This window comes from Dipodomys spectabilis, unplaced genomic scaffold (genome assembly GCF_019054845.1).
Source record: "Dipodomys spectabilis isolate Male_0828 unplaced genomic scaffold, ASM1905484v1 ptg000480l, whole genome shotgun sequence".
In the NCBI taxonomy this organism is placed as follows: domain Eukaryota; kingdom Metazoa; phylum Chordata; class Mammalia; order Rodentia; family Heteromyidae; genus Dipodomys; species Dipodomys spectabilis.
The window spans coordinates 1,156,729-1,177,762 of NW_024871157.1; the positions used below are offsets into that span (position 1 = coordinate 1,156,729).

The 21,034-nt window shown below is 47.9% G+C and overlaps 1 protein-coding gene across 1 annotated transcript; it reads right to left on the minus strand.

The window, feature by feature from the left end:
• Positions 1 to 76: 76 nt before the first annotated feature.
• Positions 77 to 13,684, minus strand: Denr (density regulated re-initiation and release factor). Its single transcript, XM_042669088.1, has 8 exons — positions 13,573 to 13,684; positions 12,659 to 12,773; positions 10,635 to 10,654; positions 9,713 to 9,797; positions 6,779 to 6,862; positions 3,512 to 3,628; positions 1,962 to 2,101; positions 77 to 1,305 (listed from the first exon to the last, which is right to left on the minus strand). The coding sequence occupies exons 2-8, from the start codon at positions 12,762 to 12,764 to the stop codon at positions 1,261 to 1,263; spliced, it is 597 nt and encodes a 198-aa protein (XP_042525022.1). The 5' UTR covers positions 12,765 to 12,773; positions 13,573 to 13,684; the 3' UTR covers positions 77 to 1,260.
• Positions 13,685 to 21,034: the final 7,350 nt, after the last annotated feature.

Below are 21,034 nucleotides of genomic sequence, written 5' to 3' on the forward strand. Positions count from 1 at the left end.
AGCAACAATCGCTTCATGGGTTCCAGGTCGCTCTTCTCCCCCACTCAATTTCTTAAGGTTATCTACAGCAATTCTGAACACGTGTTTTTTCAATTTATAGCACCTTAAAGTTTAATCCAATGCATTCATTAAAATTGTTTCTCTTGTGAGAAAACTGTTCCAGTTATTTGCCAGACCATACACTGAGCTGGTACACATTTTTAAGTGGTTAGCAGACTTTCACTCAGATACAGCAGAATAAGAACTCCCAGCATCCCTGATGACTTTCCATTCAGTACACAACAATGATGATGTCCTTTTATTTTTTGTAGAACTGAGGATTGAACCTGGCCTAGATACTGGGCAGGTGCGTGCTCTACCGCTTGAGCCTCAGTCCTAGTCTACAACGATAAGATCTAAAATGGATTTGGGGTCTGCCTAACTTACCACAACCAAACATGTTTCTAAGAAATTTCTGGAAAATCGCATCTTTATGTATAATGCACCATCACTTTGTAATCACCTTCTAATTGTTCCTATCATTTTTGCAGTTTTTGATGTTAAAAATAACATTTTGATAAACACTATAAATTTTATGCATATATCTATGACATACCTTACTGGGTAAAACAATGCACATGGTTTTAAGGCTTTTAATATACTTTTACACCAAATAATCTCTAAAACAGAATGAGTGCTATCAGCAGTATATTATTACACCACAAAGTAGACATTTTTTGGTAATAATGAAACAAATTCAACCACAAACTATTAAGATTCTCATTCATCTCCACATCGCTACCCCAAAGAAGCAAAGAGGTATTAGTCTTAAGGAAACTACATTCAGAGCTTTAAAAAATTCACTCAGCTTTCAATCAAATAACCACAGAAATGCTTCCCACAAACCCTCAAAAAGTCTTGAGTGTGGAGTGTTATCTCAGTGGCAGAGCGCTTGCATGACCTGTACAAGACCCTGGATCCAATCCCCAGCACCGAGGGGGGAGGGAGTCTACAGTGTTTTTCCAAAATAAGTTAAAAAGCAAGTCAGTACCAAGTGACTAAAATTTTTTATTTGACTAAATTCTGAATCATGCATAAGCATGACAGTCTCTCTTATTTATTAGACTTTGGCAATAAAAAAAAAACCCAAGCAGCCTGTACAGAGCAGTGAAAACACCAAGGAGAGAGCAGTGTGCACTTGACTGTAGGATAAATAGCCGCTCTCTCCCTTGGGCCATGTCAACTCAGTTCAGATCATTAAATACAAATTCGTCTTCAAAGTCACTTCTTTACTTCTCCAAGGTCCTCGATACTGTCATCATCCACCTATAAGACAGGTAATTGCAGCTCATGAGTCAGTGTGCCCAGTAAGAAAATGAGGAAGCAATGTGCCTTAAGAACTTGTTTCCTAGGCCACGTGCCAGTGGTTCACCTGTCATCGTAAGTACTCAAGAGGCTGAGATCTGAGGACCACAACTCCAAGCCAAACTGTGAGACTCTTATCTCTGATTAAGCAGAAAAAAAAAAAACCTGGAAGAGGAGCTACGGCTTAAGTGATAGAGTGCTGGTCTTGAGCAAAAGCTCAGAGACAGCACCTAGGCACTGAGTTTAAGCCCCAAGACTGGCAATAAAAAACAAGACCAAAACACTGATGAAAATGAACCAAGCAACTCAAAGGCAGCAATGGGAGGGAAGGAGGGAGTGAGAGGGAAAGAGGGAATAGCTTATACTAAGCAAAAGAAAAGAAATGTACATTTCACCCGACGTAGAATAGTTGTATTGTCAAAGCTCATAGAATTCACAAACTTTATAGTCCATGGTGACAATTTGCCTTGTGAAGGTTAAAATGTGACTTTTAAGTATTGTAATTTCACAATACTGTGAAATTTATGTAATCACTTAATCTCGATAATAAATTAAAAAAAAACAACAAACTCCAAAACAACCCATTTTGTCAGGCATGTAACGTTCTGTGTACTTGCCTCTGGCCACTTTTCCTGAATGACGTCAATGATGTCGTCTGTAAAGTCCCCCTGAATGATGATTTCATCCTCCCCTGTTACTGAGGCACCGCAGGAGAATTTCTGAGCAAAAAATCTTTGTGCTTCTTTAAGATCAATTTCTGTTTTTTTTAAAAAAAGGGAAAGATTATTGCAACTGTACACCAAAAACATTTTTACATTTAAGCTTCACTTAAAATTCATAAAGCAGACAGTGTTAATGGATTTCATATTCCTTTCAGAACAACACAATAATTCAAAGTCAAAGCAAGCCTTCATACAGAAAAGCAGCAATACTCACATGACCCTAGCTCTACACAAAAAAACCAAAACCAGCAGAAACACAGGACTTCTAGCATTCTAGTACCCCATATACATTCCTAAGTAAGTACAAAGCTCTCATCCTATGTAAATCCCTTAGAGATGGATGTGGTAGCCCTGGCCTGTGAGCACAGTTCCTTAGGAGCAAATGAATGTGAGCCCCACGCCAGCCTGAGCAATACAGCAAGATCACATCTTCAAACCAACCAAATGACCCACTAAAAGGAATCACAGAAAGGAAAATGTACCAGTACCCTTCTACAGAAGTTTTCCATCTCTCCAAAATGTGATTCTGAAACTATAATTAGAAATGCAAAGCTTTATTTAGTATCTTAGCAAAATGAGTTCCACCGCAGGTGGTCTGGAGATATAGCTTAGTGACAGAGCACTTGCTTAGCATGCCAGAGGCCCTGGCTTGATCCTTAGCATTGAGGGGTGAGGGCCACAACCGGTATTTTCAGGGTATCAAAAAAAAGGAGAAAGAAAGCCAGGCACCAGTGGCTCACGCCTGTCATCCTAGCTACTGAGGAGGCTGAGATCTAAGGATCACAGTTCAAAGCCAGCCCAGGCAACAAAGTCTGTGAAACTCTTATCTCCAATAAACTACCAGAAAACCGAAGTGGCACTGTGACTCAAACGGTAGAGCACTAGCTAGCCTTGAGCTGAAGAGCTGAGGGACAGTGCCCAGGCCCAGAGTTCAAGCCCCAAGACCAACCAAAAAAAAAAAGGAGAAAGAATACAATTCATACACTTCTAAATATACTGAATTCCAGAACTACAAAACAAATTCAACGGGCTGGGAAGGTGGCTCAGTGGTAGAGTGCTTGCCTTGTATGCATGACGCCCTGTGTTTGATTTCTCAGCACCACATAAGCAGAAAAAGCCGGAAGTGGCACTGTAGCTCAAATGGTAGAGTGCTAGCCTTGAGCTGAAGAACTGAGGGACAGTGCCAAGGCCAGCGTTTAGACCCACAACACACACACACACACAAATTCAAAGCATGAACTCACACACACACACACACACACACACACACACACACACAAATTCAAAGCATGAACTCACCAAAAGTTGCAGCGTTTAGACCCACAACACACACACACACACAAATTCAAAGCATGAACACACACACACACACACACACACACACACACACACACACACACACACACACACACACACACACACACAAATTCAAAGCATGAACTCACCAAAAGTTGCAAGGCCACACACTCTGGTCACATATTTCTTCTTTGCTCTGGGAATTTTTGCTATAGTAACTTTTTGTGGTACGGTCTTCTTTTTCTGTTTGATTTGACCTCTTCCACCTTTATTAAGTAAGAGCTTGTGGTTATTTTTCTATTGTTAATATTATAGGATACTAAGTCTTCTCATGTAGGTTTATGTTCCTTTTCTCTAACACACAATCATATGCATATTCTTGGTAAACATTTATTAGGTACCTACTCTGTGCCAGGACTGCACTGAGGACAAAGAACACAAAGATGAACAGAATGTAGTCCTTATCCCCTACAGAAATGCAGTCCAGGTCCAAGGAGACTGAAAAGAGCTAAAGAACAAGGTAATCAGATTCACAACACAGCAAGACTCCGGAAGAGGGCACTGCTACCGCTTCTGAGAGGAACAACTACATCTGCTTTCAGAGAACAGAAAAGGTGTCCCAGGGAAGGGGCAGCTAAGAGGAGGCCTGGAGAACAGGGAAGGGTCCAGGCGAAGGGAAAGGGCTGGAAGGTCTGAGCCTGAATGTTAGGCTACACATGGTGGTAGACACCTAAATCCCAACTTCTCAGGTTCATTCATGGTTCTCACTGGCCCAAACAATGCAAAACTTGTTCAGATCCAATCTCAGAAACAAATAAATAGGGCTGGGAATGTGGCTTAGTGGTAGAGAGCTTGCCTTGCATACATGAAGCTCTGGGTTTGATTCCTCAGTACCATATAAAGAGAAAAAGCTAGAAATGGTGCTGTGGCTCCAGTGGTTGAGCACTAGCCTTGAGTGAAAGCTCAGGGATAGTGCCCAGGCCCTGAGTTCAAGCTCTATGACTGGCAAAAAATAAATAAAGCCAGGTGCTGGACACCTTAATCCTAGCTACTCAAGATGCTGAGATCTGAGGATGGCAGTTCAGAACCAGCCTGGGCAAAAAGTCCATGATATTCTTATGTCCAATTAAAAGCCAAAAAGCTGGAAGTAGAGTTCTGGCTCAAGTGGTAGAGTGCCAGCCTTGAACGAAAATAAGGTAAGAAATACCTAGTCCAAGTTCAAGCCCTAGTACCATCACATTCAAATACATAAAAGCCAGGTAGCAGGTACCATACACCATGCTTGTAATACCAGCTATTTGGGAAGAGAGGATAGAAAGACTGTGGTCTAAGACTGGCCCAGACAAAAAGTATTAATACGCTATGTGAAAACATACATAAAGCAAAAGAGCAAGAAGACTGGCTCAAACGGCAGAACGATTGCCCAGCCAAGTGCAAGGCCCTGAGTTCAAACCCACTTAAAAAAAAAAATTGAGGGGGGCTGGGAAGTTGGCTTAGTGGTAGAGCACTTGCCTTGCATGCCTGAGGCCCTGGGTTCAATTCCTCAGCACCATATAATCAAAAAGAAAAAAGCCGGAAGTGGCGCTATGGCTCAAGTGGTAGAGCACTAGCCTTGAGCTGAAGAGCTGAGGGACAGCGCCCAGGCCCAGAGTTCAGGCCCCACAACCGGACCCCCAAAAAAAAAAAAAAAAAAAAAATTGAGGGTAAGGGAGTAAGAGGTAAGAAAAGGCACGATATTTGGTCTTCAGGGAAGAACGTTGATGGGTACGCAGTGGAAGTCAGAAGAGCACAGGATTATACGAAGTCATCAAGGGACTAGAACATCAAGCTGTGGAGGAGGGATGTCATCCGGAGGCTGAAGAGTAGATAGCCAGATTCACGTTTTACCACTTCAACTACAGTGTGAGGGGCTGCACAAGTAGGTAGAAAGGCACCAAGACAACTCTGATCAGACAGAAGTCACACACAGCCAGGAGACAGAGCAGAAAGGCGGAGGGGCTGAATTAAAGAGTAGAGAAGCCTAACATGGCTTTCGTTTCTGGCTCCTGTGACAGGGTAAACTGTGCAGCCAATATGGGAAATTAAAGAAGTCCATTTGGGACTTAGTAATTGAATTTTGGAGGGGCTGCATCTGCAGTGCCTGTGGGAACACACACATTTCTCGCCTAGAGACACAGGCCAGGGGCAGAGATCCAGATTTGGAAATGCCAAGTGTGCAGGGTTACAGGGAGACACTCCCACTTTTAAAGAAGAGCAGGAAAAAAGGAAATCTACAGAGAAAACCAGGGAGGAAAATGCTTCAGAAACCAGAGGAGGCCATACTTGAGCAGAGAAAAGGGCCAATTGGCCTTTCTTCATCGCCACTGCCAAGCAAACAGCGAGGACATTTATCAGAACAATTTCAACGTCAAGCCAGGACAGCACGGAGTGAACAGAATGGGAAGGAAGTGGTGGGACTTGTCTCAGTAAAGACACCAGGCCAAGAAGGGAAGTACAGACATACATGAGGTCCCGGGAGTTTTTAAAAGAAGCAAAATCCAGGTGGGCGCCAGTGGCTCACGCCTGTAATCCTAGCTACTCAGGAGGCTGAGATCTGAGGATCACAGTTCAAAGCTAGCCCATGCAGGAAAGTCCGTGAGACTCTTATTTCCAATAAACCACCAGAAAACCGGAAGTGGCGCTGTGACTCAAGCAATAGAGTGCTTACCTTGAGCTAAAGAGCGCAGGGACAGTGCCCAAGCCCAGAGTTCAAGCCTCATGACCGACCAAAAAAAAAAACAAAAAAATCCCAGAACTTTTTAAAAGCTAAGTTTAATAATAGGAACCCACAATTAATGAAGAGATATGCAAGGATAAGTTACAGATGATGGGAAATTAACTTCCTAAGGAGAAGAGAGATAAAGGCTGGGAATGTAGTTCAGTGGTAAAGAGCTTCCCTAGCACATTCCAGGATCTGGGTTTAATCCTCAGGTGCTGTGGCTCAAATGGTAGAGTGCTACCCTTGAGCAAAAGAAGCTCAGGACCAGTGTCCAGGCCGCAAAACTGGTTAAAAAAATATATTTTATGGGGCTGGGAAGTTGGCTCAGTGGTAGAGTGCTTACATGCATAAGGCCCTGGGTTCGATTCCTCAGCACCACATAAGCAGAAAAAGGGAAGAAGTGGTGCTGTGGCTCAAGTGGTAGAGTGCTAGCCTTGAGCTGAAGAGGAACAGTGCCTGGGCCCAGAGTTCAGCTCCCATGACGCCCCGCCCCGCCCCCTCCCAAAAATACAGAGAGATATATATCTTATACTACATTAAAAAATGTAAATAGGACTGGTGGCAGGGCTCAAGTAGTAGAGTGCCTTTGTAGCAAATATAATACTATGAGTTCAAACTCCCCCCAAAAATAAATATAAAACAAAGATTTAAGTCTTACCCCTCTTTTGTTTTTTCTTTTCCTCTTCTTCTCCTATTGTCCCTTGACCTTCAGTAATTCCAGTTTCTTGTTTGGGTGAATTTTCTATGTAGAAAAATGAAATCCAATAGCATCAGTATTATTTCATACTATGTTAAAAAAAAAAGGCAATCACCTCTGAGCACATCCATACACAAAGAAAGCATTTTACTAACAACCGAATATAATATTTGTAAAGCAAATGCTCACTAAACTCTCCCCCAGTCTAACTCCAAAGTCTTTACAGTTGTCCCTCCCCCCGCCAGGCCCATGCCAGAGGTTCAGGCCCCACACAAAGCCACTGAGGCGGGGAAATCTCTGGGGGTGAGGGTAGCAAGAACACTTCAGGGTATTGAGGGTGTGCCCTCTGACTTCCTCCACGATGTCTCCTGGTCAGGAAGTCAAACATTTGCTCCATCACATGTTTCTGCCATGACATCCTGCCAGGCTGAAAGCAACAGGACTTACACCTCTGAAGCCGAGAGTCAAAATACACCCTTGAACGAAAAAGCTAAGAAAAAGCTAAGGGAAGGGCTGGGAAGGTGGCTCAGTGGTAGAGTGCTTGTCTCCTATACATGAGGCCCTGGATTTGATTCCTCAGCACCACATAAAACAGAAAAGGCCGAAAGTGGTGCTGTGGCTCAAGTGGTAGAGCACTAGCCTTGAGCTGAGCAGCTCAGGGATAGCACCTAGGCCCAGAGTTCAAGCCCCATGACCAACAAAAAACAAACAAACAAACAAACAAAGGAGAATGCCCAGGCTCTGAGTTCAAGCCCCAGTACCAGCACAAAAGAATAAAACTTTTTTCTGGGCTGGGAAGGTGGCTCAGTGGTAGAGCGCTTGCCTTGCATGCATGAGGCCCTGGGTTCGATTCCTCAGTACCACATAAGCAAAAAGAAAAAAGCCAGAAGTGGCGTTATGGCTCAAGTGGTAGAGCACTAGCCTTGAGCTGAAGAGCTGAGGGACAGCGCCCAGGCCCAGAGTTCAGGCCCCACGACCGGACCTCCCCAAAAAAAAAAAACCAAAAAACTTTTTTTCTTGAAAGCTATTTCAAGTTCTTAGAAAGCAAGTTGACTTAAGTGATGGTTTGTAGTAAGAAAAAACAGTCTTTGTGAGGAGTAGGATTTCTTTAGCCACATGAAATAAGCATAAACACTCAAGCTATGCTAGAGTGTTCTGGGATCCTGACATACGAATCTGTTAACATCTGGTTCCAGATATTCTGTCCCTATACTCCCCTCTGCAAGTCATAAGCATGGCCTAGGAAGACCACGCTCAGAGCCAGCCACGTGGAGGCAGATTGCACCCGCACACATGAGCTCCAGTGCCAGTGCCTACGGTGTGTACACTTTCTACGCATTTCCCAGGGCCTCAGCAGCACCGAGGCTCACGCCATGTGGAATAAACACATCAGCCACATTCGAGCAGGCCAGTTCCCAGCCGCTTCCCTGGTCAATCTTGTCAAGGAGGGCATCCCTAAGTCCACCCTGCCTCCGCCAGCCACAGTAAGTCACTGTGGAAGCTGCTTGAACCACAGCCTTAGCTGCTCTGCTGCAAAAATGCACATCCAGCCCCATCAGCCCTGCTTCCCACTGCCCCCCCCCCACCGCCATGCTGGTCCAGTCGTCACCATCTCCTGACCCACTCCTGGCCTGCTCTCCCTTCTTTTCCAAAAACAGAGCCCCCTTGAGTCTCTTCCCTGCACATCCACAAAAGGCTGTTAGATACGTTCCTCACCAGCTTATCTCGGCCTGAGTGAAAGCCAAGCCTCCACTACAGAATGTACTCTGCTACCCCCTTCCCACCTCAGGTCCAGCTTCCTTCAATCAGCTCCAGACACAAGGCCTCCTTCTTTTTATTATATTTGTACTGATTTGTGGCGCTGGGGATTAAAGCATGCTAGGAAGTGTCTTCCACTGAGCCACAAAGTGTGCTGCACCCCATCTGACTACACTTCACTTTTCTGCCGCAGAGCCCGGGCACTGGCTGTGTCCTCTGCCCGTCAAGTTCTTCCCCTAGATACGGCCCTCAGAAATGCACGCCAACACCATCCTCTCAGCAAACTCATCTGTCCACTTCAAAACTTTTTGTTGTTGTTGTCAGTCATGGGGCATGAACTCAGCCTGGGCGCTGCCCTGAGCTCTTAAACTCAAGGCTAGCATTCTACCACTTGAGCCACAGTGCCACGTCCTGTTTTCTGGTAGTTTATTGGAGATAAGAGTCTCACGGACTTTCCTGCCCAGGCTGGCTTCGAACTGTGATCCTCAGATCTCAGCCTCCTGAGTAGCTAGGATTATAGGCATGAGCCCCTGGCACCTGGCCAAAACTTCTCTTTTTTTAAATGTCTGAGAACAGGACTTGAACTTGGTACCTGGTACTTTCACTCATTAGCTCATGCTCTACAACTGAGCCACACCTAGAAACTCCCCCGTTTTTTGGTGCCAGTACTAGGGTTTAAATTCAGAGCCTCTTCCTCTTAGCATGGGGCTTTTTTTCAATCATGGCTGGAACATTACCACTTGAGCTATGCCTCTCATCTGGCATTTTGTTGGTTAACGGGAGATAGTCTCAGACTTTTCTACCTCGGCTATGGTTTCTCAGCCTCCTGAGAAGCTAGGATTACATGCATGAGCCACCAGTACCCCAACAACTTTTATATTCCCCCATACTTCTCATCACTCTACACCAAGTTTACTTGTTTCCCTTTCTAGAATATGAGTAGCATAAGAGTAGAAGTTTTTGTTTACTGCTTTAATCTCAGAACCTAAAACAGGTTCAGTGCTTAATAAATGTAAACACATACTTGCACCTGAGTCAGATACTCTCTTGTATCAGTTGATACTTAGAGCTGTCCTGTCCTAAGCAGTTTCATACATTTGGTAAAATAGAAAACAATGATCAAAAAGAAGTTCATACCTACAGTAAGTTTTGCAAACTCATTGGGAAAATTCTTCTCTAACCACTGTCTACATTTAGCAACGTCAGGCATATATTCACAGTACTGGGAGAAAAAAACAAGGGAATTGAGTCACCACAAAACATTTCCAACCAATGCATTTTAATTAAAAAACAAACTAGAAAACAAAACCATTTTTTATGCTTGCGTATAAAGATAAAACTACTCCCACCTGATTCCTGATCCACAGGAAATCTGTATCCAAACAGGAAGTTCCCCATAAGAAACTAGAAATCAAGAAGGACTAGGCTACTCCTCTCTGCTGCTGTTTCTTTTCTGTCCATCACACAAAAGCCATTAGGAAAAAGAGCAACAAATTTGCTTTGGGCCCAAAGGGCCTCATTTTCCAAACTTACTCATAGATCCTGACGTAGAAAGTTTTACACGTCATTCACATTGTTCTTTCTCCTACTCAGGCATATAAATTTTAGCTTTAAGGTTGTATTTGCCTCATCATCTGGCTACGCATAAGTTCAGTGACTATACAAAAATCCAAAATAAGCTGGGTGCTGGTGGCTCATGCCTGCAACCTTAGCTACTCAGGAGAGGCTGAGAGCTGAGGATTGCTGTTTGAAGCCAGCCTCAACTCAGTGAGACGCCTATCTTCAATTAAGCACTAAAAGCTAGAAGTGGAGCTGTAGCTCAAGAAGTAGAGTACTAGCCCTGAACCAAAAAAAAAAACCCAAAACTCAGGGACAGTGCTCAGGCCTTAAGTTTAATCCCAGGACTGGCACACAAATAAGACATTTTTTTTGGAAACTCTATTCCCACAGAACTGAAATGGAAATTAAAAAAAAAAAAAAAGCCTAAAATCAAATTAGCAGTGACATCTCAAATACTTAAGTTAAAAAAGAGAATAAAAACAAAAATGAAAGGACTTACCTCTGTTGGTAATGAACAGACTGGAAAAATGGAGAGAAAAAAATTGAAATGTTAAAAACATACACACACTGGATTTATTTCTATACTTAAAGAACTGCTCCGCTGCTATTCTTCCCTCTCCGCTCAGAGATGTTCTCGTTGTTTTTACAAGCACCTCACCCAGGACCTTCCATCTTGCTGCCCCTGGAGCTCAGGGAACAGCCAATCCTTGACTCAGAGGCATCCAAATTCATATAAAAACACAACAGTACCAGTTTTTCTTGAAAGCCTAGTGATGCTTCCTAATTACACACGTACACAATTCTAGAGGCTGCCATTCCTAGAAAACTAACATTTCACTAATTAAGCAGTGGAACCCAGCTGACCTCACTCCACGTCCACTTCAGACAGCTCACGGAGAACCCTCTCTCCCCTTTCCCTAGAAGAGCACCTTCCCATCACCTCCATAACCAATAGTTCCAGATCTTTAGTTCTTGGGTTTCTCTGCTGCCAATTTTGACATATTTGGATTCTTACATTTGGAGAAAACTCACTACATTGGAAAAGCAAACCTATTATCCATCTTTAAATCTAATCAACTGTATCACTTATAAGGGCATACCTGCTTTGCAATGCTTTTCCATTTCACAATACAGAATTGAAATTTTAAAAAGAGGGGCTGGGAAGGTGGCTCAGTGGTAGAGTGCTTGCCTTGCATGCATGAGGCCCTGGGTTCGATTCCTCAGCACCACAAAAGCAGAAAAAGATGGAAGTGGTGCTGAGGCTCAAGTGGTAGGGTTTTCGCCTTGAGCTGAAGAGCTGAGGAACAGGGCCCAGGCCCAGTTCAGGCACCACGACTGATTTAAAAAAAAAAAAAAAGCAGCGAATATAGAACTTATCACTGATTCTTGTCTTTTTTTTTTTGGGGGGTGGGGGTCCAGTCGTGGGGCCTGAATTCTGGGCCTGGGTGCTGTCGCTCAGCTCTTCAGCTCAAGGCTAGCACTCTACCACTAGAGCCACAGTGCCACTTCTGGCTTTTTTCTTTTTGTTTATGTGGTGTTGAGGAATCAAACCCAGGGCATCATACATGCAAGGCAAGCGCTCTACCACTGAGCCACCTTCCCAGCCCAAGATTCTTGTCTTTTTCTACCATTACTCCTTGCATGTATTCCCTGGTAATCATTCTTTAGTTGCTTTTTTTCCCCTTAGTACTTGAACTCTGGGCCTCAAGCTCTTGCTTGCTCAAAAATGAAAACACATTTGGGCGCCCATGGCTCACGCCTGTCATCCTAGCTACTCAGAAGGCTAAGATCTGAAAAGTGGCGCTGTGGCTCTAGTGATAGAGCGCTAGCTAGCCTTGAGCTGAAAAGCTGAGGGACAGCGCCCAAGCCCAGAGTTCAAACTCCAGGACCGACAAAAAAAAAAAAAAATCTAAATATGCAAAGTAAAGGAGAATTCAATGTCACTGTTGAAAGTTAAACATGCCTAGCATTGGTGGCTCACATCTGTAATCCTAGCTACTAAGGAGGCTGAGATCTGCGGATCTCAGTTCAAAGGCAGCCCAGGCAGGAAAAGTCCAAGAGACTCTTACCTCCAATGAACCACCAGAAAACCGGAAGTGGAGCTGTGGCTCAAAGTGGTAGAGTGCTAGCCTGGAGCAAATAAGCTCAGGGTCAGAGCCCGGGCCCCTGAGTTCAAGCCCCAGGACCGACCAAAAAAAAAGCAAACGCTGGGTGCCAGTGGTTCAAAGATATAATCCTAGCTCCTCAGGAGGCTGAGGATCCTGGAGGTCGAAAGCCAATCCAGGCAGGTGAATGTACGAGACTCTTTATCTCCACCATACAGCTGTCAATGGAGCTGTGACTCAAGTGGTAGAGCACCAGCTTTGAGAACAAAAGCTAAAGGACAGCATCCTGGCCTGAGTCAAGTACCAGCACCAAAAAGTAGGGGGCGGGGCGGGGAGGAAGGAAAGAGAGTTTAACCAGCCATATGTGAAACACCACATAAAAATGTGAGTGAAAGCTTTCTGTTTCGCAGACACTCGCCTCCACAGTAGAGGACTCGAAGTGGGTAATCCGCGTCTAACTTGGCGCTGATCCTCGGGTCCCCTCTGCAGTCAGCACCACTGGGTTCAGAAATGTCAGCAGCCATTTCACAGACCTGTAATACAGCACAACACCACAGCGTGCTTCCCGATGATTCTCAACTGATGCCCCCAGCCCGGCCCCACGGCAGCAGGCTCAGGGTGCAGGCTGCCCCGCCCGGCTCTCGGTTCCGTCAGGCGAGGGCTGCGCGCTGCCCTCGAGTCCTACAGTCTGAGCAAGCTCGAGGCTCACCGGCCGAGTCCCGGGGCCCACGAGGAACCAGGCCGCGCAGGACCGCGGGGAAAAAGAGGAAGCAATGGGGGCGACTCCCGGGCGGCGCGGAGGCCGGGGGCGAGCGGGGAGGGCCGCCCGCCGCGGCGAGGGAAACGGGCCCGGCGGGGCACGGGCGGCACGGCCCGGGGCCGGGGGCGGCGGCGAGGCCCCGCGGAGGCCGCGGACGCGGGGGGGGGGGGGGGGGGGGGGCAACGCCGGGCCCGGCCGCGCGGGGCCGGGGGCGGGGACGGGGACGCGCGGCCCGGCCCCCTCCTGCCGCCCGGCCCCCTCCTGCCCGCCGCCCCCTCCCCGCCCGCCGCCCCCCTCCCCGCCCGCCGGCCCCCTCCTGCCCGCCGCCCCCTCCTGCCCGCCGCCCCCACCGCTCCCGGCGCCCCCTCCTGCCCACCGCTCCCGCCCCCCTCCTGCCCGCCGCCCCCTCCTGCCCGCCGCCCCCTCCTGCCCGCCGCCCCCTCCTGCCCGCCGCCCCCCACCGCTCCCGCCCCCTCCTGCCCGCCGCCCCCTCCTGCCCGCCGCCCCCTCCTGCCCACCGCTCCCGGCGCGCTCCCCCCGGGGCGGGCCCGGCGCGAGGGCGCGGTCGTTACCCGGGCGGTCGCACGGCCCCCGCCGCCTCCGCTCCCGCCCGCCGAAGCGACACATGCAACTCCTCTTTCCTGGCCAGGGCCGCCGGAGAGCCGTCTACCGGGTACGCTCTCGCGAGACTCTAACATTCTCTCGCGAGGTTCAGGCCGCCGCTCGGAGGTTCTCGCGAGAAGCTGGGGACGGGGCGTGGGGGGCGGGCGGAGCGAGGCTCGGCAGCGTGCGTCGTGCGTGGGGAGGCGGGGCCAGGCAGCCGGCAGGGGGGAGTGGCGGGGAGCGGCGGGGAGGCGGCGGGCCGGCAGAGGGCGCCCGCTGCCTGCTGTGGAGGTGGGTGCCGCTAGGGGCGCCGCTGAGTGCGCCGGCAGCGGGGCCCGGCGCGGGGGTCCGCCCCGCAGCGCGGCCCGCACAGCCCCGCGGTCATTCGCGCCTCTGCGTGCAGACTGCCGTGGGAGCTCAGCGTCAGACCCTCACTTAGAGGAATGTGTTTTGACTTTACGGCCTTGTTGTTTTGTTCCGTGATTTTCTTTGTCAAGCGGGGCTCTCTGATCTCAGCACAGCCTGGAACTCACGGTAGCCCAGGCTGGCCTCAGACTCACGAGCCTCCTGCCCCCCAGCCTCCAGAGCTGAGGGAGGAATTCGTCTTGATGAGATCATGTAAGGACAACTTAAGGTTCCCCACGGTTCACGATCTCACCATCTCACGCAGCACCCGTTTGGGGCTTATCCTGTGTTCTCAGTGGAATCTGCCCCTTTGGAGGCGTTTCTCTCAGAAGTCAAAGGTGCTGTGTGCAACCCACCCACACGTGCTGTGTCTTCGTTTTGCTTTCTTCTGCTTCACTATTTGGGGAGAATTTCTCCATGCACATACTCATCCTGAGTCCTGTGTGTGAAACGGGGAAGACAGCACCCAAAGAGTGCTTTGCCGGGATTGGAGGTGTGGCTCAGGGGGTGGAGCACCAGCCAATGAGTGAAAACAAGCATCAGATACTGAGTTCGAGTCCCGGTCTTGAAGGGAAAAAAAAAGTCCTTTGCACATAGGGAAGGTTGTTCTTTGCTATTTTGCATTAGTCTCCACTGACACTTGCAAAATTCTCCACTTCCAACTTGACCCTCTACTACCGAAACCCCTTGAATTGTCTTTCTTTCTTCGTGTGTGTGTGTGTGTGTGTGTGTGTGTGTGTTGCATGCGCATGCCAGTCCTGGGGCTTGAACTCAGGGCCTGAGCACTATCTCTGAGCTCCCTTTTTTGTTTTTTTTGTTGGTCATGGGGCTTGAACTCTGGGCCTGGAGGCTGTCCCTCAGCTCTTCAGCTTAAGGCAAGCGCTCTACCATTTGAGCCACAGCAGCACTTCTGGCTTTTTCTGTATATACGGCACTGAGGAATCGAACCCAGGGCTTCATGCATGCTAGGCAAGCACTCTACCACTAAGCCATATTCCTAGCCCACCCCTTGAATTTTCTTTCTTTTTTTTTATTGTGAAAATACCATACAGAGGAGTTACAACTACATGGGCAAGATAATGAGTACACCTCTTATCAAGCATTGTTGCCTCCTCCTTTATTTCCCCTTCCTATCCCTTCCCATTCCCCCCTCCCCCCAGTACCATGAATCATTGTACACGATGCTGGTGAACTACTTATCTGGCACAATCTTTTCTCTCAGAGATGTATCCGGTATAACCTTCACTTTGACACCTTTACTCTTTACATTTTATTTGTTCATTTATTTTTTGTGCCAGTAATGGGCCTTGAACTCATTATCTGGCTGTTGTCTCTTAGCCTTTTCTACTCAAAACTGTCACTATACCACTTGAGCCACAGCTCCACTTCCAGTTTTGGACTGATGGATTGGAGAAAAGAATTGGATCTATCTGCCTGGACTAGCTTTGAACCTTGATCCTCAGATCTCAGCCAAGGCGAGTAGATTTCAACTGAGGCCAGCTTGGGCTACATAGTGGAGCTGACTGTGTCTCAAAAACTAAAGAAAGCCAGGTGCTGGTGGCCTATGCCAGTAATCCTAGCTATTCAGGAGGCTGAGATCTGAGGATCATGGTTTAAAGCCAGCCTGGGCAGCAAAGTCCATAAGACTCTTTTTTGTTTGTTTGTTTGTTTTGTCAGTCGTGGGGCTTGAACTCTGGGCCTGGGCATTGTCCCTACACTCTTCAGCTCAAAGTGAGCACTCTACCTCTTGAGCCACAGCATCACTTCCCATTTTCTAGTGGTTTTTATTGGAGATCAGAGTCTCAGGACTTTTCTGCCTGGGCTGGCTTTGAACCGTGGTCCTCAGATCTCAGCCTCCTGAGTAGTTAGGATTACAGGCGTGAGCCACCGGCACCCAACAAGTCCGCAAGATTTTTTTTTTTTTTTTTGGTCGGTCATGGGGCTCGAACTCTCAGCTTGGGCGCTGTCCCTGCACTCTTCAGCTCAAGGCAAGTGCTCTACCACTTAAGCGACATCGCCACTTCCGGTTTTCTAATGGTTTATTGGAGATAGGAGTCTCACAGTCTTTCCTGCCCTGGCTGGCTGTGAACCTTGATCCTCAGATCTCAGCCTCCTGAGTAGCTAGGATTACAGGCGTGAGCCACCAGTGCCAGGCCCATAAGACACTTATCTCCAACAAACCACCAGAAAATCAGAAGTGGCTCAAGTGGTAGAGTGCTAGCCGTGAGCTGAAGAGAAGTGACAGTGCCGCCTAGATCCAAAGTTAAAGCCCCATAACCATTTAAAAAAAAATAGTGAAGCCAGGCTTTCTATTGTACTGATACCATCAGAACAGCAGGTATTTCCTACCACAAGAGGGGAATGTGTGGTTAAGCTTCGCTTGCCTGAAGTCAGAAAATAAAGGGGAGACTTGATGTCAAAACTATAGACCATTTCAGTAATTAATTTTTTATTAGTGAAATATGGTTGTCAGATGGTTGTCTGCGAAAGTAGAGGGTTAACTACAAGTTTTATATTATGTCTTAAATGGGGTAAGTGTATGTTAGTATTTAAGCTGACTCACAGGTACATTATTATTTTTGGGGGGGGGGGGGGTCCGGTCATGGGGGCCTGAACTCTGGGCCTGGGCACTGTCCCTCAGCTTTTCAGCTCAAGGCTAGTGCTCTACCACTTGAGCCATAGCGCTACTTCCGGCTTTTTTCTTTTTGCTTATGTGGTGCTGGGGAATCGAACCCAGGGCCTCGAGCATGCAAGGCAAGCGCTCTACCACTGAGCCACTTTCCCAGCCCCCACAGGTACATTATTTATAATTAGGATTCTCCATTGGTCACAATTCTTCCCTCTGACTGCTAATTCTGTTGATCTACAATTATTTGTGATTAGAACTTTTTTTCAGTCTTGAAGTTGTATTCTAAGTTAATATATATTTAATTTTTAATTGGACTGGTCATTGGAAAATGTTGTCATATATAAGTGAATAACCTTGGAATAATTCTGTTTTTTAATAATTTTTAGGGTTTCTGTCATTATAACTTTGGTCAAATCATTTTTACTTTGAAATAAAATATTACCTCTGAGATCTCAAAAAAAGAAAAAAAAAGAGAAGCCAGGCTTTCTATTGTGCAGATGGTTTTCTGAACTGATACCATCAGAACAGCAGCTATTTCCTACCACAAGAGGGGAATCTGTGGTTAAGCTTTGCTTGCCTGAAGTCAGAAGATAAAGGGGAGACCTGGCTACCGAATGCCAGGGGAAATGATGTTGCAAGGCTGGTCATTCAGCAGCGGCGGGAGGACAGGGCCGTGTGACAGTCCCTTTCTCACAAGTCTTCTATGCATGAGAAAGACAAAGTGTGCCCAGTGATCCTTGCCTTCTTTAACGTGACGCTGTATCATAGTGTCCTCCTGACTGTCAAGAAATCATGGGTTTTAGTTATCCACTCGGGCTGGATTTGGCCCTGCATCAGATGTTTTTCTTTCACCTGACTCTTTGGGGAATTTTTCAAAATGACCGGTTGGGGGGGGTGAAACAGATATTTGTTGATTGCCTTTCTATCATTCCTTCTCAATAAAGAGTCCTACATCCTACCCTTGTTGCTTGATTGAGCCTTTATAACTCCCTTTATAAGATGGATCACATGGCCCGGGTCTAAGCCAATCAGCACATTAGCTTCAGCTGGCAACAGTGATTGAGTCTAGGGTAGGTGGACCAGAATAATACAAGGTTTGGAGAAAGTTCAATTTAAAAAAAAAAAAAAAAGGCTATTTTCCTCTGGATTTGGGTCTCAAATGTACAGTGAAGCCACTGGCAGCCATTTTGCCACCATGAGACCAGAGAATAGCGTCGATATAACAGCAAGCAGAGGTGAGAGGAGCGGCCCGCTGGCGCCTGGCTGCAGGCTCACCTGCAATCAGCTCTAATCCTGCACCTGTGGGCTGTGAAACCAACAAATTCTTATTTCTCGCTTAAGCCAGTTTGGACGGAGGCAGCTTTTACTCAGAGTTTAGTCCTAGTGGACACAAAGGATTAGGGGTGAGGTAGCCCAAAATAAAGCAGCCCTGACGGAGGCTTGTGACTTGCTCTAGACAGTTCCTCAACATGTCCTCCCAGCTGTGACATCCACTTCTTCTCCCCCACAGAACATAACCTTGTAAGTCAACATGTCTACGCAAAGATTGTTTCTACTCACCGACATCCCAGAAGCAGACAGGGCCTCGCCTCACCCACCGCGGGGCTGCTGGCTCCTGGGTCTTCCGGCCCGTGCTCTGCCCTGGCCAATCACAGCAGAGTGGGCTCGGTCACGTGCTCAGACCTGAACCAATCACAACAGAGCTGGCCTGGTCACTCTGGCCGAGGGGGTGGGGCTAACCCCTGGCCAATCCGCAGCGAGGGCATGGCGGCCAGGCCGAGCGTGCCCGGGATGGGGCGGGAGCGGGCGTGTGGGGTCCCCGCGTCTGAAGGAGGGCGCACGGAGGCCGGGAACGCAAGCCAACCAGAGCAGGCAGCCCGCAAGGCCCCGCGGGGCCCCGCGGGAGCGAAGCCGACGTGCGGGGCCGGCCCGAGCGGGAAGAGAGTGCCACGTGCCGGGGCGGGCGGCCATCTTGCTGAGGCAACGGGGAACGCCTCTGCTTGGCTCACGCACATCCCTCCCGGAGCCCAGACCCCTCGCAGTCATTCCCACGCCTCTCGTACAGGCCCTCGGATACAGTCGGTGGGAGCTCTATCACCGGCTTCTCGCACAGCCTTCCAGGCGGGCCGCGGGCCAGGCTGGGGCGCCCGGGCCTCCCACGAGCGCAATCGGCATTGCAAAACTAAAACTCAGCGACACAGAAGGGTAGACTGGGGAAAAGTTAAGGTTCTCCCTCCTCAAAGGGCTGCTGGACAGCATTGCTTTGGTAGCTAAAAATGTCAGAGCCAGGGCTGGGAAGGTGGCTCAGTGGTAGAGCGCCTGCCTAGCGTGCATGAAGCCCCGGGTTCCATTCCTCAGTACTAAATACCCGGAAAAAGCCTGAAGTGGCGCTGGGGCTCAAGTGGTAGAGCGCTGGCCTCGAGCAAAAGAAGCTCAGGGACAGTGCCCAGGCCCTGAGTTCAAGCCCTAGGACTGGCCAAAAAATAAACAAATCCAAGGTTCATCCATGCACATTATGGCACAAACCTGAATTTCACTCTTTTTATAGCCGAATAATATTCCACTGTATGTATGTCTACCACAAGTTGTCCATCCACACACAGATGACCACGATCCATGTGGGTTGTTTGCACCTATGTGAAAACATTCTCAGTGCCCTCCAGGAGAATAGAATCAATATACACGGGGAGGATTCATTTACCAAATTCTCTTCCATGACCCTGGAGCAAGTCTAGAATCTGCAGGATAGGCCAGCAGACCTGAGCTCCACAGAAGAGGCAGTGCACAGTTCAAGCCTGGAGGCTAACTTTGGGCAGAATTCCTTCTTGTTCAAGGAGAACTGTCTCTTTTCTAAAAGCCTTCAACTAATTGGATGAGGCCCCCTACACTACAAAAGCCTTAACTAAGTTCACCAATATTTTGGCAAGAAGGTACTAGGTATCCGGCCCAGGGCCCTGTGAATGCTAGGTCAGTGCTCTACCATGGAGCCACATACCCCCAGCCTCAAAGGCCACCAGTTTATGTTAAACTCATTCAAAAACCACTTACACTGAAACACCCAGTATACTATTTTAACCACATATCTGTGCACCATGAGCAGCCACGTTAGCACAATCTATGTGTTCTGTTCACCGTGATACCATTTGGCAATGGTGAGTAGCCATATTGGTACAGGTCTATGTTTAAGTCTAGTTTTCAGTTCTCCTGGGTTTATACCTGGGAATGAGACTTGGCAGTCACATGACAGTTCTGTGGAGGACTTTGCCGTTTGTTGTGTTTTTGAAATAGAATCTTGCTATATAGCCTGAGCCCACCTTAAACTCATTGTGCAACCCAGGCTGCCTTTGAACTCACGATCCTTCTGCCTTAGCCTTGCAAGTAGCTGAAATTACTGGGGCGACCCATCATGGATATCCTGGAGACTCTTTCTTTTTTCTACCTGCATAGTGATGGCGCCCAGGGACTTGCATCGCTTAAGCAAACACCAACACGTTGTGCCCACCCCTGAGCCGAGATCTCTTGAAATCTATCAGCAGTTCCACTCTTTTCAGCTTCCTGACATTTTCCATGTTCCATGTTCACTGAAGCCGCTGCTTGGTATTTAAAGTTCATTTTGCAATACCAGAGGACTTCCTTGTCAAAGCTTGAGACAGGTCACGGGATACGTGACTCCCGGCCCCACGCTCACCCCTCCCCACAGGACAGCTTTCTCCTGGCTGAAGGCTCTGCCTCCTCAGGGCTGCAGGTGCCAGGGGAAAACAAGTGCAAAGCAGGACAAGTCACTCACCCCTTAAACTTGGTGGGTCACTCCTCTTCCAGAAAGTTCATTTACAAGTCACTGGGCAGAGAAAGGAACCCTAGATCCTGAAAAAGGTCACTGTATTACACCTGTAATCATAGCTACTCAGGAGGCTGACACCTGAGAATCGTAGTTCAAGCCAGCCCAAGTAGGAAAGTCCATGAGACTCTAATCTCCAACTAACTGGTGAAAAGTCAGAAGTAGAACTAGAAGTGGCTCAAGCAGTAGAGCACCAGCCTTGAGTGAAAAAGTCAAGCAAGAGCAGAAGGCCCTGAGCTCCAGACTCAGTACCAGCCCCAACAAAAAGTAAAACATAAAAATAAAAGGGACTGGGGATGTGGCTTAGCGGTAGAGTGCTTGCCTAACATGCATGAAGCCCTCAGTACCGCATACACAGAAAAAGGTCCAGGACTGCCAAAAAACAAAAACAAAAAAACAAAGTCTTTGCCAGGCGCCGGTGGCTCATGCCTGGAATCCTAGCTACTCAAGAGGCTGAGATCTGCCTCACACACTCAACTTGGTCTTTTTTGCTCACGGTTGGTGCTCTACCACTTGAACCACACCTCCACTTCCAGCTTTTTGCCCAGGCTGACTTTGA